General features: G+C 55.2%; 2 protein-coding genes across 3 annotated transcripts in view; one reads left to right on the plus strand and one right to left on the minus strand.

The window, feature by feature from the left end:
* The window catches only part of smarca4a (SWI/SNF related, matrix associated, actin dependent regulator of chromatin, subfamily a, member 4a), a 176,768-nt gene that overhangs the window by 68,481 nt on the left and 94,473 nt on the right, over positions 1–13,814 (plus strand). The window lies entirely within an intron of this gene.
* s1pr5a (sphingosine-1-phosphate receptor 5a) lies at positions 3,067–7,328 on the minus strand. Of its 2 annotated transcripts, XM_062455098.1 has the most exons (3): positions 6,584–6,660; positions 5,892–5,993; positions 3,067–5,668 (listed from the first exon to the last, which is right to left on the minus strand). In XM_062455098.1, exon 3 carries the CDS (start codon positions 5,355–5,357, stop codon positions 4,155–4,157), a length of 1,203 nt encoding a protein of 400 aa, XP_062311082.1. In that variant the 5' UTR covers positions 5,358–5,668; positions 5,892–5,993; positions 6,584–6,660; the 3' UTR covers positions 3,067–4,154. The 2 variants fall into 2 exon arrangements, with proteins under 2 accessions (XP_062311082.1, XP_062311080.1); XM_062455096.1 differs by lacking the exon at positions 5,892–5,993 and having other exon boundaries at positions 6,584–7,328.

The raw sequence follows: 13,814 nt of genomic DNA on the forward strand, positions 1-13,814 counted from the left end.
CCTGACACGCTTGTGTCCCTGCTGCCTGACACGCTCCTGTCCCTGCTGTCTGACACGCTTGTGTCCCTGCTGCCTGACACACTCCTGTCCCCGCTGCCTGACACGCTCCTGTCCCTGCTGTCTGACACGCTTGTGTCCCTGCTGCCTGACACGCTCCTGTCCCTGCTGCCTGACACGCTCGTGTCCCCGCTGCCTGACACGCTTGTGTCCCTGCTGCCTGACACGCTCCTGTCCCTGCTGTCTGACACGCTTGTGTCCCTGCTGCCTGACACACTCCTGTCCCCGCTGCCTGACACGCTCCTATCCCCACTGCCTGACACGCTCCTGTCCCTGCTGCCTGACACACTCCTGTCCCCGCTGCCTGACACGCTCCTGTCCCTGCTGTCTGACACGCTTGTGTCCCCGCTGTCTGACACGCTCCTGTCCCCGCTGTCTGACACGCTTGTGTCCCCGCTGTCTGACACGCTTGTGTCCCCGCTGTCTGACACGCTCCTGTCCCCGCTGCCTGACACGCTCCTGCCCCCGCTGCCTGACACGCTCCTGCCCCCGCTGTCTGACACGCTCCTGTCTCCGCTGCCTGACACGCTCCTGTCCCTGCTGTCTGACACGCTTGTGTCCCCGCTGCCTGACACGCTTGTGTCCCCGCTGCCTGACACGCTCCTGTCCCTGCTGTCTGACACGCTCCTGTCCCTGCTGTCTGACACGCTCCTGTCCCTGCTGTCTGACACGCTTGTGTCCCCACTGTCTGACACGCTCCTGTCCCTGCTGCCTGACACACTCCTGTCCCCGCTGCCTGACACGCTCCTGTCCCTGCTGTCTGACACGCTTGTGTCCCCGCTGTCTGACACGCTCCTGTCCCCTCTGTCTGACACGCTTGTGTCTCTGCTGTCTGACACGCTTGTGTCCCCGCTGTCTGACACGCTCCTGTCCCTGCTGTCTGACACGCTTGTGTCCCCGCTGTCTGACACGCTCCTGTCCCCGCTGTCTGACACGCTTGTGTCCCCGTTGTCTGACACGCTTGTGTCCCCGCTGTCTGACCCGCTCCTGTCCCCGCTGCCTGACACGCTCCCGCCCCCGCTGCCTGACACGCTCCTGCCCCCGCTGTCTGACACGCTCCTGTCTCCGCTGCCTGACACGCTCCTGTCCCTGCTGCCTGACACGCTTGTGTCCCCGCTGCCTGACACACTCCTGTCTCCGCTGCCTGACACACTCCTGTCCCCGCTGCCTGACACGCTTGTGTCCCCGCTGCCTGACACACTCCTGTCTCCGCTGCCTGACACACTCCTGTCCCTGCTGTCTGACACGCTTGTGTCCCCGCTGTCTGACACGCTTGTGTCCCCGCTGCCTGACGCGCTCGTGTCCCCGCTGCCTGACGCGCTCGTGTCCCCGCTGCCTGACGCGCTCGTGTCCCCGCTGCCTGACACGCTCCTGTCCCTGCTGCCTGACACGCTCCTGTCCCCGCTGCCTGACACGCTCCTGTCCCTGCTGCCTGACACGCTCGTGTCCCCGCTGCCTGACACGCTCCTGTCCCCGCTGCCTGACACGCTTGTGTCCCCGCTGTCTGACACGCTCCTGTCCCTGCTGCCTGACACGCTCCTGTCCCTGCTGTCTGACACGCTTGTGTCCCTGCTGCCTGACACACTCCTGTCCCCGCTGCCTGACACGCTCCTATCCCCACTGCCTGACACGCTCCTGTCCCTGCTGCCTGACACACTCCTGTCCCCGCTGCCTGACACGCTCCTGTCCCTGCTGTCTGACACGCTTGTGTCCCCGCTGTCTGACACGCTCCTGTCCCCGCTGTCTGACACGCTTGTGTCCCCGCTGTCTGACACGCTTGTGTCCCCGCTGTCTGACACGCTCCTGTCCCCGCTGCCTGACACGCTCCTGCCCCCGCTGCCTGACACGCTCCTGCCCCCGCTGTCTGACACGCTCCTGTCTCCGCTGCCTGACACGCTCCTGTCCCTGCTGTCTGACACGCTTGTGTCCCCGCTGCCTGACACGCTTGTGTCCCCGCTGCCTGACACGCTCCTGTCCCTGCTGTCTGACACGCTCCTGTCCCTGCTGTCTGACACGCTCCTGTCCCTGCTGTCTGACACGCTTGTGTCCCCACTGTCTGACACGCTCCTGTCCCTGCTGCCTGACACACTCCTGTCCCCGCTGCCTGACACGCTCCTGTCCCTGCTGTCTGACACGCTTGTGTCCCCGCTGTCTGACACGCTCCTGTCCCCGCTGTCTGACACGCTTGTGTCCCTGCTGTCTGACACGCTTGTGTCCCCGCTGTCTGACACGCTCCTGTCCCTGCTGTCTGACACGCTTGTGTCCCCGCTGTCTGACACGCTCCTGTCCCCGCTGTCTGACACGCTTGTGTCCCCGTTGTCTGACACGCTTGTGTCCCCGCTGTCTGACCCGCTCCTGTCCCCGCTGCCTGACACGCTCCCGCCCCCGCTGCCTGACACGCTCCTGCCCCCGCTGTCTGACACGCTCCTGTCTCCGCTGCCTGACACGCTCCTGTCCCTGCTGTCTGACACGCTCCTGTCCCTGCTGTCTGACACGCTCCTGTCCCTGCTGCCTGACACGCTCCTGTCCCCCGCTGCCTGACGCTCGTGTGCCCGCTGCCTGACGCTCGTGTGCCCGCTGCCTAACACGCTCGTTTGCCCGCAGCTGCTATGCTATCAGTGACTGTGTGTGGTGACTGGCTTGGAGAACAAGGACGTTGGTTTCAGTTATGAGAAATGCTTTGTTTGTCGGTATGTCTGTGTGTGTGTGTACTAACCACGCTGAACAACTGATAACTCCTGCATGATAGCATAATAACTCATGCTTTTCTCATCACAAGAAGGAGAAGATTTTCTGTTTGAGTGTATGTCTGATTGTGTCTAAAGGTGTGTGTGTGTGTGTGTGTGTTGACTAGTGAAGCGGTTTCTTGTAACTGCCATCACGTCCTGCTCTCTGTCAATATTAAATAAATGTTCCTATTAAATAAATCCTTAAAAAAAGAAACCACAATAAGAAAGGCAATACATATATATAAACGTGGTCACAGTTAATACTCTTTATACAAGCTGGTGACAGTGTCAACAAACTATTTTAATATTATAATAATCATTTAAATATACATTTATTTGTTGAACGTACATATATAACACAGGGGACAATCTCATAATTTAAGAATAGTTCAGATTATACAAAATGCATTTCTGATAAGAAATCTACAGTTGGTTCTATTTACAGACAACCCCCAATTTGGCTGCCTTACAGAAACAGATTTGTTTGTACATATGTATAAACTGTGCCATACAAACCAGAATGGACCAAATAGCTCCTCTCCACCGCCTCACCATACCAGGTCCCGTCTCCACACCCGGCCCTGAGATCTCCCAGCATACCCTCTGAGGGCAGATTTCCCAGCATACCCTCTGAGGGCAGATCTGACAGCAGGAATGGCAAGCTTGGCAGGGCAGCACTGGGTGTGGAGTCAGTGTGCTCTAACTACATATCATCATGTCTGTTAAGTGTTTTCTGCAGTGGAGGGATAGATGTTGAAGACGCTACCAGGCATCAATCAGACCAGCAGTCTAATAACAGAGGCTGTCAGAACAACTCCATATGCTTCACTGTCCGTGCTGTTGGGTTGTGTTACAAAAAGCATTATTATGTGGGGTAAGTGATGAGTACTGTTCATTTAGCAGATGCCTTTATCCAAAACAACCTACTGAGAGAGATTTGAACCTGCTTGATCTGTAGTCGAATGCTCTAACCATTCAGCTAAACCTACCCCCTAGCTAATTATTCTTTAGTGACTTGGAAACACAGCCTTGACTAGTAGAGATCCAGCGAGACACAACTCTAGTGGGCCTCCTGATGTGTGAGATCTACAGGCAGCCAGTCCTCTCAGGAGACAGTCATCCTCAAACAGGACAACATGTTCAACCAGTCTAGATAAGTACATGAAAATATTCAATTAGCAGATGCTTTCATCCAAAGATGTAGACCACGACGACCTGCAGTCTACCACTGAGCTTTACTCGTCCAGGTGTATTCACATCCTGTACTCCTCCCATCCTCTCCACACAGGAAGTTGTCATCTGCAGGTATAAGTCTTGTCCTTAGAACTCCTCCAAACCCCCAACCCCCCCCCTGATTTGGGGGTAGGATCACGTCTGGGCCATGCGGGGGTAGATGGCCTTGACAGTGGAGGGGGTGAAGTTCCCAGATGACACGGTGGTCTCCAGCCCCTCCAGCCGGTGGGTGGCAGCCTCGGTGTGGCTGGTGCTGCCGTCCAGGAACAGAGCGCCCAGCTTGTGGGCACGGCCGCCCCTGCGCAGGCAGCTCCCGCACAGCAGCCGCAGGATGGCCCGCCGCATGTCCTGGCTGGTCAGGGTGTAGATGATGGGGTTCAGCAGGGAGTTCAGCATGGCCACGCCCAGGAAGTAGTCAGCCTTGAAGAGGACCTGGCAGCGCCGCGGGGCGCAGCAGAAGTCCAGGAGGAGGAGGATGAAGAGCGGCGCCCAGCAGGCGATGAAGACCCCCACCACGATGGTGACGGTCTTCAGCAGAGCCAGATACTTCTGACTCTTCCTGGCGAGGCCCTTCCTCTGGGGGGCGGAGCCCATATGCTGGGTGTTGGACTTGACGATGCGGTAGATCCGCACGTAGAGCACCACTATGGCCAGCAGCACGGCAGTGAACACTGTGATGCAGAACAGGATGTAGCTCTTGGCGTAGAGCGGCAGCACGGTGGAGCAGCGGTCCAGACGGCCCATGCAGTTCCACCCCAGAACCGGGAGAACCCCGAGCAGGACCGCCAGAACCCAGCTGGCTCCGATCAGGGCGAACATGCGTCCGCGCTTGGCGCCCTGGTAGGGCTTCATCCTCACCATGGTGACGTGGCGCTCGATGGCGATGGCCAGGAGGCTGATGACAGAGGCCGCCAGCGTGATGAACACGCCCCCCTCCCTCAGGAACCAGAGGGCAGGGGTCATCGTGAGCGTGTTGGCGCCCGACGTCACAATGTTCACCATGTAGGTGAATCCCGCCAGCAGGTCGGACAGTGTTAGGTTCCCCAGCAGGTAGTACATGGGCAGGTGAAACTTCTTGTTCCTCCAGATGGCCAGGAGAACCGTTGCATTCTCCAGGACGATGAGGAGGCAGACCAGCAGGAAAAAGATGGCCTCGGGCTTCAGACCGTCACGGTACTTGTTCTCCTTCAGCTTGCCGGTGAAGTTATAGTGTTCCATGATGACGGCGTTGCTCTGGTACTCCCTGAACATCCGCAGCAGGTACCCCGCCCCGGGCGTCATGGGAACCGTGGAGGGCTCCGCCCCCGCATAGGCGGCGTGGGACGCATCGGTAGACATGACTGCTGAATGTGTGTGTGTGTCTGACAGATCTTTATTCAACCACTGAGATCCTTCAGATGGGGCATCCAAGTTGACTCACATGGTCCATGTTTCAGTCATGGGCACAGAACTGAGCCAGGGCAGGCAGTATTCCCTCGGATAGTCTCTCTGAAATCCCCTTAAGTGGTTCAGTTTCCTCTTTGTAATCCGCTGTTTGCTGGAATCAGGAAGCATTCAATGTCAGAGTGATGCGTCATCAGATATTGTATCCTGCTGGATCTCTGCCCTCTCGTGCCAGCGCAGTTGCGCAGTGAGGACGCTAGGGAGGCCTGGAGAGCAGGGGAAGGCAGGAGCAGAAACAGCCACATTACAGCATCAACTTTATGAAACTAATTTGAGTAACTTAGACTTGGCCTTTTTCAGCACCCAATTACAGTTTACTTGTTCATTTCGTTTCCGCGGTTTCAGAACGTTTGATTCATGTCATTTTTTCCACTTCAAATGTAACGTTGTTCTGTGGAGCTCAATTGGATAACCTTGAGAAAATCCTACTTTTAGAAGTGCCAGCCCGTGCACCGTAAAACTGTCCATCTCTCCCACGCCTGTCTCCTCGCGTCTCTACGCTTCCGTCTCAGAATGTTGTTGGACAATCTACTGTTGTTTAGAATTAACATAAACACAAAACGTAAAGCACGAACATAGGTTACACGGACCGATTAAAATCAGTTGGAAACTTTATAGGCTACTCAGGCTATTTAATGGAATTACCACCTGATTATAAATTATAACTATGCCCGATTCTCATGAAAGTGCTTATTGATTTATAGCCTGTCCGTCTGGATACAAGACTGTGTTGGCCTGCCTGTTCTTTATACGGATCTCCTGATATCATCGCACAGTCAAATCCCCAACTAAAATAATATGAGTTTATTTAGATTAAAAATTGTTGTGGCCGAAAGTGAGTTATACATCTGTCTGCAGAGCGTTCACATTCTGTTGGACCATAGCCGATGCAAATGAACAGTCACGGTAAATTGACGGTAGACTACATTAACGGAAAAAAACAAGTATTTCGCGAATAACAGAAGACCTCTAGTAGCCTATTCGGAAAATTTCGATAAGATTACTAATAAAAAAACTACATTTATTGATTCAAACCTCTAATTTAAACAACAAATGCCTGTAAAAATAAAAAGTGCTAGGAGGCAGACTTGCAACCCAAGCGACGAATTGCAAACGCCTACCTTTTAAAAGTAATTTGTTTAAATCCAGAGAAACTTCTTTGTCCGGTGCTCCGTAGACCCCGTGGCTCGAGTCGGAATGATTGCTGTAAAAGTGGTTGGAGCCGAACAGCAGCTCCCCCCCCCCTCTCTCTCTCTCTCTCTCTCTCTCTCTCTCTCTCTCTCTCTCTCTCTCTCTCTCTCTCTCTCTCTGTCTCTGTCTCTCTCCCTCTCGCTTGTTCTCTTTATCTCACACCCTTTCTCTCTTTCCCCTAGTTTGTACTTAGCTGTCGAACTTGGAGTTCTCGCTGGTTGTTATTGTTTGTTGTTGATAGAAGAGATGACAGGGAGATTGGAACTGTTCCTATTGCAGGCTTGGTGTCTCCAGGAAGGGACAGGGTGACTGTTCCTATTGCAGGCTTGGTGTCTTCAGGAAGGGACAGGGTGACTGTTCCTATTGCAGGCTTGGTGTCTCCAGGAAGGGACAGGGTGACTGTTCCTATTGCAGGCTTGGTGTCTTCAGGAAGGGACAGGGTGACTGTTCCTATTGCAGGCTTGGTGTCTTCAGGAAGGGACAGGGTGACTGTTCCTATTGCAGGCTTGGTGTCTCCAGGAAGGGACAGGGTGACTGTTCCTATTGCAGGCTTGGTGTCTCCAGGAAGGGACGGGAAGGGAGCGCTGGTCGCTCTACAAATCATTAATAGCTGATTTTGGTTTAATATATTTAGTTGCTTCACCACCCATCTCTCTTTTTTAAATAAAAAAATGCTTATGGCATATTGTTGCTAAGACCCTAAAAGACTGACACACACAGACACAAGTTCTCTCCCTCCCCCCTCTCTCCCTCTCTCTCAACCCTCTCCCTCCTCTCTCTCTCTACCTCCTCCTTCTCTCTCTCTCCCCCCTCTCTCCCTCTCTCTCACCCCTCTCTCTCCCTCCTCTCTCTCTCTCCCCCCTCTCCCTCTCTCTCATCCCTCTCTCTCCCTCCTCTCTCCCTCTCCCTCACCCCTCTCTCTCCCTCACCCCTCTCTCTCCTCCCTCTCTCTCCCTCACCCCTCTCCCTCACCCCTCTCTCCCTCCTCTCTCTCTCTCTCCTCCCTCTCTCTCCCTCTCCCCCCTCTCTCCCTCCTCCCTCTCTCTCCCTCACCCCTCTCCCCCCTCTCTCCCTGTCTCCCTCTCTCTCCCTCCTCCCTCTCTCTCTCCCTCCTTATCTGGGGGGGTCCTTTGGTCTAATGGTGCGCTCTCTGAGGGGGTGCTGTGGTATAATGGTGAGCTCTCTGAGGGGGTGCTGTGGTCTAATGGTGAGCTCTCTGAGGGGGTGCTGTGGTCTAATGGTGAGCTCTCTGAGGGGGTGCTGTGGTATAATGGTGAGCTCTCTGAGGGGGTGCTGTGGTATAATGGTGAGCTCTCTGAGGGGGTGCTGTGGTATAATGGTGAGCTCTCTGAGGGGGTGCTGTGGTCTAATGGTGAGCTCTCTGAGGGGGTGCTGTGGTATAATGGTGAGCTCTCTGAGGGGGTGCTGTGGTATAATGGTGAGCTCTCTGAGGGGGTGCTGTGGTCTAATGGTGAGCTCTCTGAGGGGGTGCTGTGGTATAATGGTGAGCTCTCTGAGGGGGTGCTGTGGTCTAATGGTGAGCTCTCTGAGGGGGTGCTGTGGTATAATGGTGAGCTCTCTGAGGGGGTGCTGTGGTATAATGGTGAGCTCTCTGAGGGGGTGCTGTGGTATAATGGTGAGCTCTCTGAGGGGGTGCTGTGGTATAATGGTGAGCTCTCTGAGGGGGTGCTGTGGTCTAATGGTGAGCTTTCTGGCATGGTGAGAGACAGGTCAGGGTTCGATCCCCACTGGGTACAGATGTGACTCACAGTAGCGTGAGTATTTGTAAATTATGTAAAACCGGTCCAACCCCCCCGCGCCCCTCTCCTTGCACACACCCCCCCCTCTCCCAAACAGGAAGTGTTGTCAAACAGGAAGTGTTCTCATTGTGCCTGGAAGGAGGGGCACGTCCTCCTGGAACACTGATGATGTCACAGAACACACGCAGCATTCCAACCTGGAGCAGAGCGCTACACACACACACACAGTAGTTAGGATAGCTGCCGGGGTCCTGAGTTTAGGTCTCAGCTGGTGCAGGGGTTGTGACCTTTCTGTCCCCCCCCCCCCCCGGTAGAGCCCATCCCCCCTCCCCTTCCCCAGGTCCACCTGCCCCCTCACCCCCCCTCCCCCAGTCTGAGAAGCGCTTCTGATTAGCACACAGAGAGTGCTGTCAGCCACCCTACATCTCCCTCAGAGGAGACATGTCAGTGTGTGTGTGTGTGTGTGTGTGTGTGTAGCCATGAAGCACCCTTCTGACCTGCATGAGTAGCTAACCCTGATAAGGGCTCTGACTGGTGAGGAGAGGAGAGAAGAGAAGAGAGGAGAGAGAGGACAGGAGGAGGAGAGGAAGAGAGAGAATGTTTTTCTTTGGAAGTTGTTGAGTTGGAGCAGTTGTTGACCTTTCTAACCCTAACCTAACCCTCTCCATGGAGACAGGGTGAGACAAGGTCATGGGATTTCCACTTCTATCTTCTGCAGACACACACGCACACTGACACACGCACACACACACACACACACTGACACACGCACACACACTGACACACACACACACTGACACGCACACACACACACACTGACACACGCACACACACTGACAGACACACACACACTCCCAGTAGGTCCCACATGAAATGGACGTTAATCTACTACCATGGTCCCCGTCCTCCAGCTAGCATGGCCCCCGTCCTCCAGCTAGCATGGCCCCCGTCCTCCAGACAGCATGGCCCCCGTCCTCCAGCCAGCATGGCCCCCGTCCTCCAGCTAGCATGGCCCCCGTCCTCCAGACAGCATGGCCCCCGTCCTCCAGCCAGCATGGCCCCCGTCCTCCAGCTAGCATGGCCCCCGTCCTCCAGCCAGCATGGCCCCCGTCCTCCAGCCAGCATGGCCCCCGTCCTCCAGCTAGCATGGCCCCCGTCCTCCAGCCAGCATGGCCCCCGTCCTCCAGCTAGCATGGCCCCCGTCCTCCAGCTAGCATGGCCCCCGTCCTCCAGACAGCATGGCCCCCGTCCTCCAGACAGCATGGCCCCCGTCCTCCAGCTAGCATGGTCCCCGTCCTCCAGCTAGCATGGCCCCCGTCCTCCAGCCAGCATGGCCCCCGTCCTCCAGCTAGCATGGCCCCCGTCCTCCAGACAGCATGGCCCCCGTCCTCCAGACAGCATGGCCCCCGTCCTCCAGCCAGCATGGTCCCCGTCCTCCAGCTAGCATGGCCCCCGTCCTCCAGCTAGCATGGCCCCCGTCCTCCAGACAGCATGGCCCCCGTCCTCCAGCCAGCATGGCCCCCGTCCTCCAGCCAGCATGGCCCCTGTCCTCCAGCTAGCATGGCCCCCGTCCTCCAGCCAGCATGGCCCCTGTCCTCCAGCCAGCATGGCCCCTGTCCTCCAGCTAGCATGGCCCCCGTCCTCCAGCCAGCATGGCCCCTGTCCTCCAGCTAGCATGGCCCCCGTCCTCCAGCCAGCATGGCCCCTGTCCTCCAGCCAGCATGGCCCCCGTCCTCCAGCTAGCATGGTCCTCGTCCTCCAGCTATCATGGTCCCCGTCCTCCAGCTAGCATGGTCCCCGTCCTCCAGCCAGCATGGCCCCCGTCCTCCAGCCAGCATGGCCCCCGTCCTCCAGCTATCATGGTCCCCGTCCTCCAGCTAGCATGGCCCCCGTCCTCCAGACAGCATGGCCCCCGTCCTCCAGCTAGCATGGCCCCCGTCCTCCAGCTAGCATGGTCCCCGTCCTCCAGACAGCATGGCCCCCGTCCTCCAGCTAGCATGGCCCCCGTCCTCCAGCTAGCATGGTCCCCGTCCTCCAGACAGCATGTCAGACTGTGTCACTGAGCTGGGATCTCAGAAAAGCTTCCTGTTTTTATGAAGAAACAAACTCTTGAAGCTCTGCTGTCTGAGCCAGTGGAATGTGTTCGTCTGCTGCTGTGGTTCAAACACAAGTTGTTTGTTTTAAATCTTTTCCAAAGTTGATTGTCCCGTCTCATATTGTATGGGGAAACCGAGGCTGGGGTTGAGATAAAGATGTGAGAGAGGCTGGGTTTCGGGTTGGGGTTGAGGCTGGGCAGAACCTGTCTGATTGAACAGAAACTCTGAACGTAAACGTCAGCATTGTGGGCAGGGCTTCTTTGGCTTGAGCCACGAATGTTTTCTCAAAAGCACTGAATCTTTTAGCCTAAAATATCTAACCTCACAGTGCAGCTTCATATAACCTCACAGTGCAGCTCTATCTAACCTCACAGTGCAGCTCTATCTAACCTCACAGTGCAGCTCTATCTAACCTCACAGTGCAGCTTCATATAACCTCACAGTGCAGCTCTATCTAACCTCACAGTGCAGCTCTATCTAACCTCACAGTGCAGCTTCATATAACCTCACAGTGCAGCTCTATCTAACCTCACAGTGCAGCTCTGTCTAACCTCACAGTGCAGCTCTATCTAACCTCACAGTGCAGCTCTATCTAACCTCACAGTGCAGCTCTATCTAACCTCACAGTGCAGCTCTATATAACCTCACAGTGCAGCTTCATATAACCTCACAGTGCAGCTCTATCTAACCTCACAGTGCAGCTTCATATAACCTCACAGTGCAGCTCTATCTAACCTCCCAGTGCAGCTCTATCTAACCTCACAATGCAACTCCATCTAACCTCACAGTGCAGCTCTATCTAACCTCCCAGTGCAGCTCTATCTAACCTCACAGTGCAGCTCTATCTAACCTCACAGTGCAGCTCTATCTAACCTCCCAGTGCAGCTCTATCTAACCTCACAGTGCAGCTCTATCTAACCTCCAGTGCAGCTCTATCTAACCTCCCAGTGCAGCTCTATCTAACCTCACAACGCAGCTCTATCTAACCTCACAGTGCAGCTCTATCTAACCTCACAGTGCAGCTCTATCTAACCTCACAGTGCAGCTCCATCTAACCTCACAATGCAGCTCTATCTAACCTCACAGTGCAGCTCTATCTAACCTCACAGTGCAGCTCTATCTAACCTCACAGTGCAGCTCTATCTAACCTCACAGTGCAGCTCCATCTAACCTCACAGTGCAGCTCTATCTAACCTCACAGTGCAGCTCCATCTAACCTCACAGTGCAGCTTCATATAACCTCACAGTGCAGCTCTATCTAACCTCACAGTGCAGCTCTATCTATCCTCACAGTGCAGCTCTATCTAACCTCACAGTGCAGCTTCATATAACCTCACAGTGCAGCTCTATCTAACCTCACAGTGCAGCTTCATATAACCTCACAGTGCAGCTCTATCTAACCTCCCAGTGCAGCTCTATCTAACCTCACAATGCAACTCCATCTAACCTCACAGTGCAGCTCTATCTAACCTCCCAGTGCAGCTCTATCTAACCTCACAGTGCAGCTCTATCTAACCTCACAATGCAGCTCTATCTAACCTCACAGTGCAGCTCTATCTAACCTCACAGTGCAGCTCTATCTAACCTCACAGTGCAGTTCCATCTAACCTCACAATGCAGCTCTATCTAACCTCACAGTGCAGCTCTATCTAACCTCACAGTGCAGCTCTATCTAACCTCACAGTGCAGCTCCATCTAACCTCACAGTGCAGCTCTATCTAACCTCACAGTGCAGCTCCATCTAACCTCACAGTGCAGCTCCATCTAACCTCACAGTGCAGCTCCATCTAACCTCACAGTGCAGCTCTATCTAACCTCACAATGCAGCTCTATCTAACCTCACAGTGCAGCTCCATCTAACCTCACAGTGCAGCTCTATCTAACCTCACAGTGCAGCTCTATCTAACCTCACAGTGCAGCTCCATCTAACCTCACAGTGCAGCTCTATCTAACCTCACAGTGCAGCTCCATCTAACCTCACAGTGCAGCTCTATCTAACCTCACAGTGCAGCTCTATCTAACCTCACAGTGCAGCTCTATCTAACCTCACAGTGCAGCTCTATCTAACCTCACAGTGCAGCTCTATCTAACCTCACAGTGCAGCTTCATATAACCTCACAGTGCAGCTCTATCTAACCTCACAGTGCAGCTCTATCTAACCTCACAGTGCAGCTCTATCTAACCTCACAGTGCAGCTCTATCTAACCTCACAGTGCAGCTCTATCTAACCTCCCAGTGCAGCTCTATCTAACCTCACAGTGCAGCTTCATATAACCTCACAGTGCAGCTCTATCTAACCTCACAGTGCAGCTCTATCTAACCTCACAGTGCAGCTCTATCTAACCTCACAGTGCAGCTTCATATAACCTCACAGTGCAGCTCTATCTAACCTCACAGTGCAGCTCTATCTAACCTCACAGTGCAGCTCTATCTAACCTCACAGTGCAGCTCCATCTAACCTCACAATGCAGCTCCCCCTAACCTCCTCCTCCTCCCCGAAACATCCAACATCCTCAGCCCTGGTTCCTTCCCTCCAGCTTATCCAACCAACATCCAACATGTGCACATCTCCATCTCCATTCAGACCGTGTTGTTGAGTTCCCAGGTTCCCACAGTGAGCCAGCTCAGTGATTGGCTGATGGGATTACGCACGCTGCTCCTAGATTGGTTGTTGTGGAGGCCGTTGTGAATGAGGGCTTTCATGAAAGGTTGTTTTGTTCAGAGGTTTAGGATGAGTTCATTCTGGAGGTCGGCATGGAAGAAAGGACGTTCCCACATCGGAGAGAGAGGGGAGGGAGAGAGAGAGGGGAGAGAGAGGGGAGGGAGAGAGAGGGGAGGGAGAGAGAGGAGGGAGAGAGAGGAGGGAGAGAGAGGGGAGGGAGAGAGAGGAGGGAGAGAGGGGGAGGGAGAGAGAGGAGGGAGAGAGGGGGGGAGGGAGAGAGAGGAGGGAGAGAGAGAGAGGAGGGAAAGAGAGGGGAGGGAGAGAGAGGAGGGAGAGAGGGGGGAGGGAGAGAGAGGAGGGAGAGAGAGGGAGGGAGAGAGAGGAGGGAAAGAGAGGGGAGGGAAAGAGAGGGGAGGGAGAGAGGGGAGGGAGAGAGGGGGGGGCAGAGCGAGGGGGGGGAGAGAGGGAGAGAGGAGGGGAGGGAGAGAGAGGGGGGGCAGAGCGAGGGGGGTCAGAGAGAGGGGAGGGAGGGGAGATAGAGGGGGGGCAGAGCGAGGGGGGGGAGAGAGGGAGAGAGAGGGGGGTCAGAGAGAGGGGAGGCAGAGAGGGGGGAGGGAGAGAGAGGGGAGGGAGAGGGGCAGAG

This window comes from Osmerus eperlanus, chromosome 2 (genome assembly GCF_963692335.1).
Source record: "Osmerus eperlanus chromosome 2, fOsmEpe2.1, whole genome shotgun sequence".
Taxonomy (NCBI): domain Eukaryota; kingdom Metazoa; phylum Chordata; class Actinopteri; order Osmeriformes; family Osmeridae; genus Osmerus; species Osmerus eperlanus.

What these genes read in the sequence shown, in the direction of transcription:
- s1pr5a (XM_062455096.1), bottom strand. Translation starts at nt 5,357, where the DNA reads ATGTCTACCGATGCGTCCCACGCCGCCTATGCGGGGGCGGAGCCCTCC.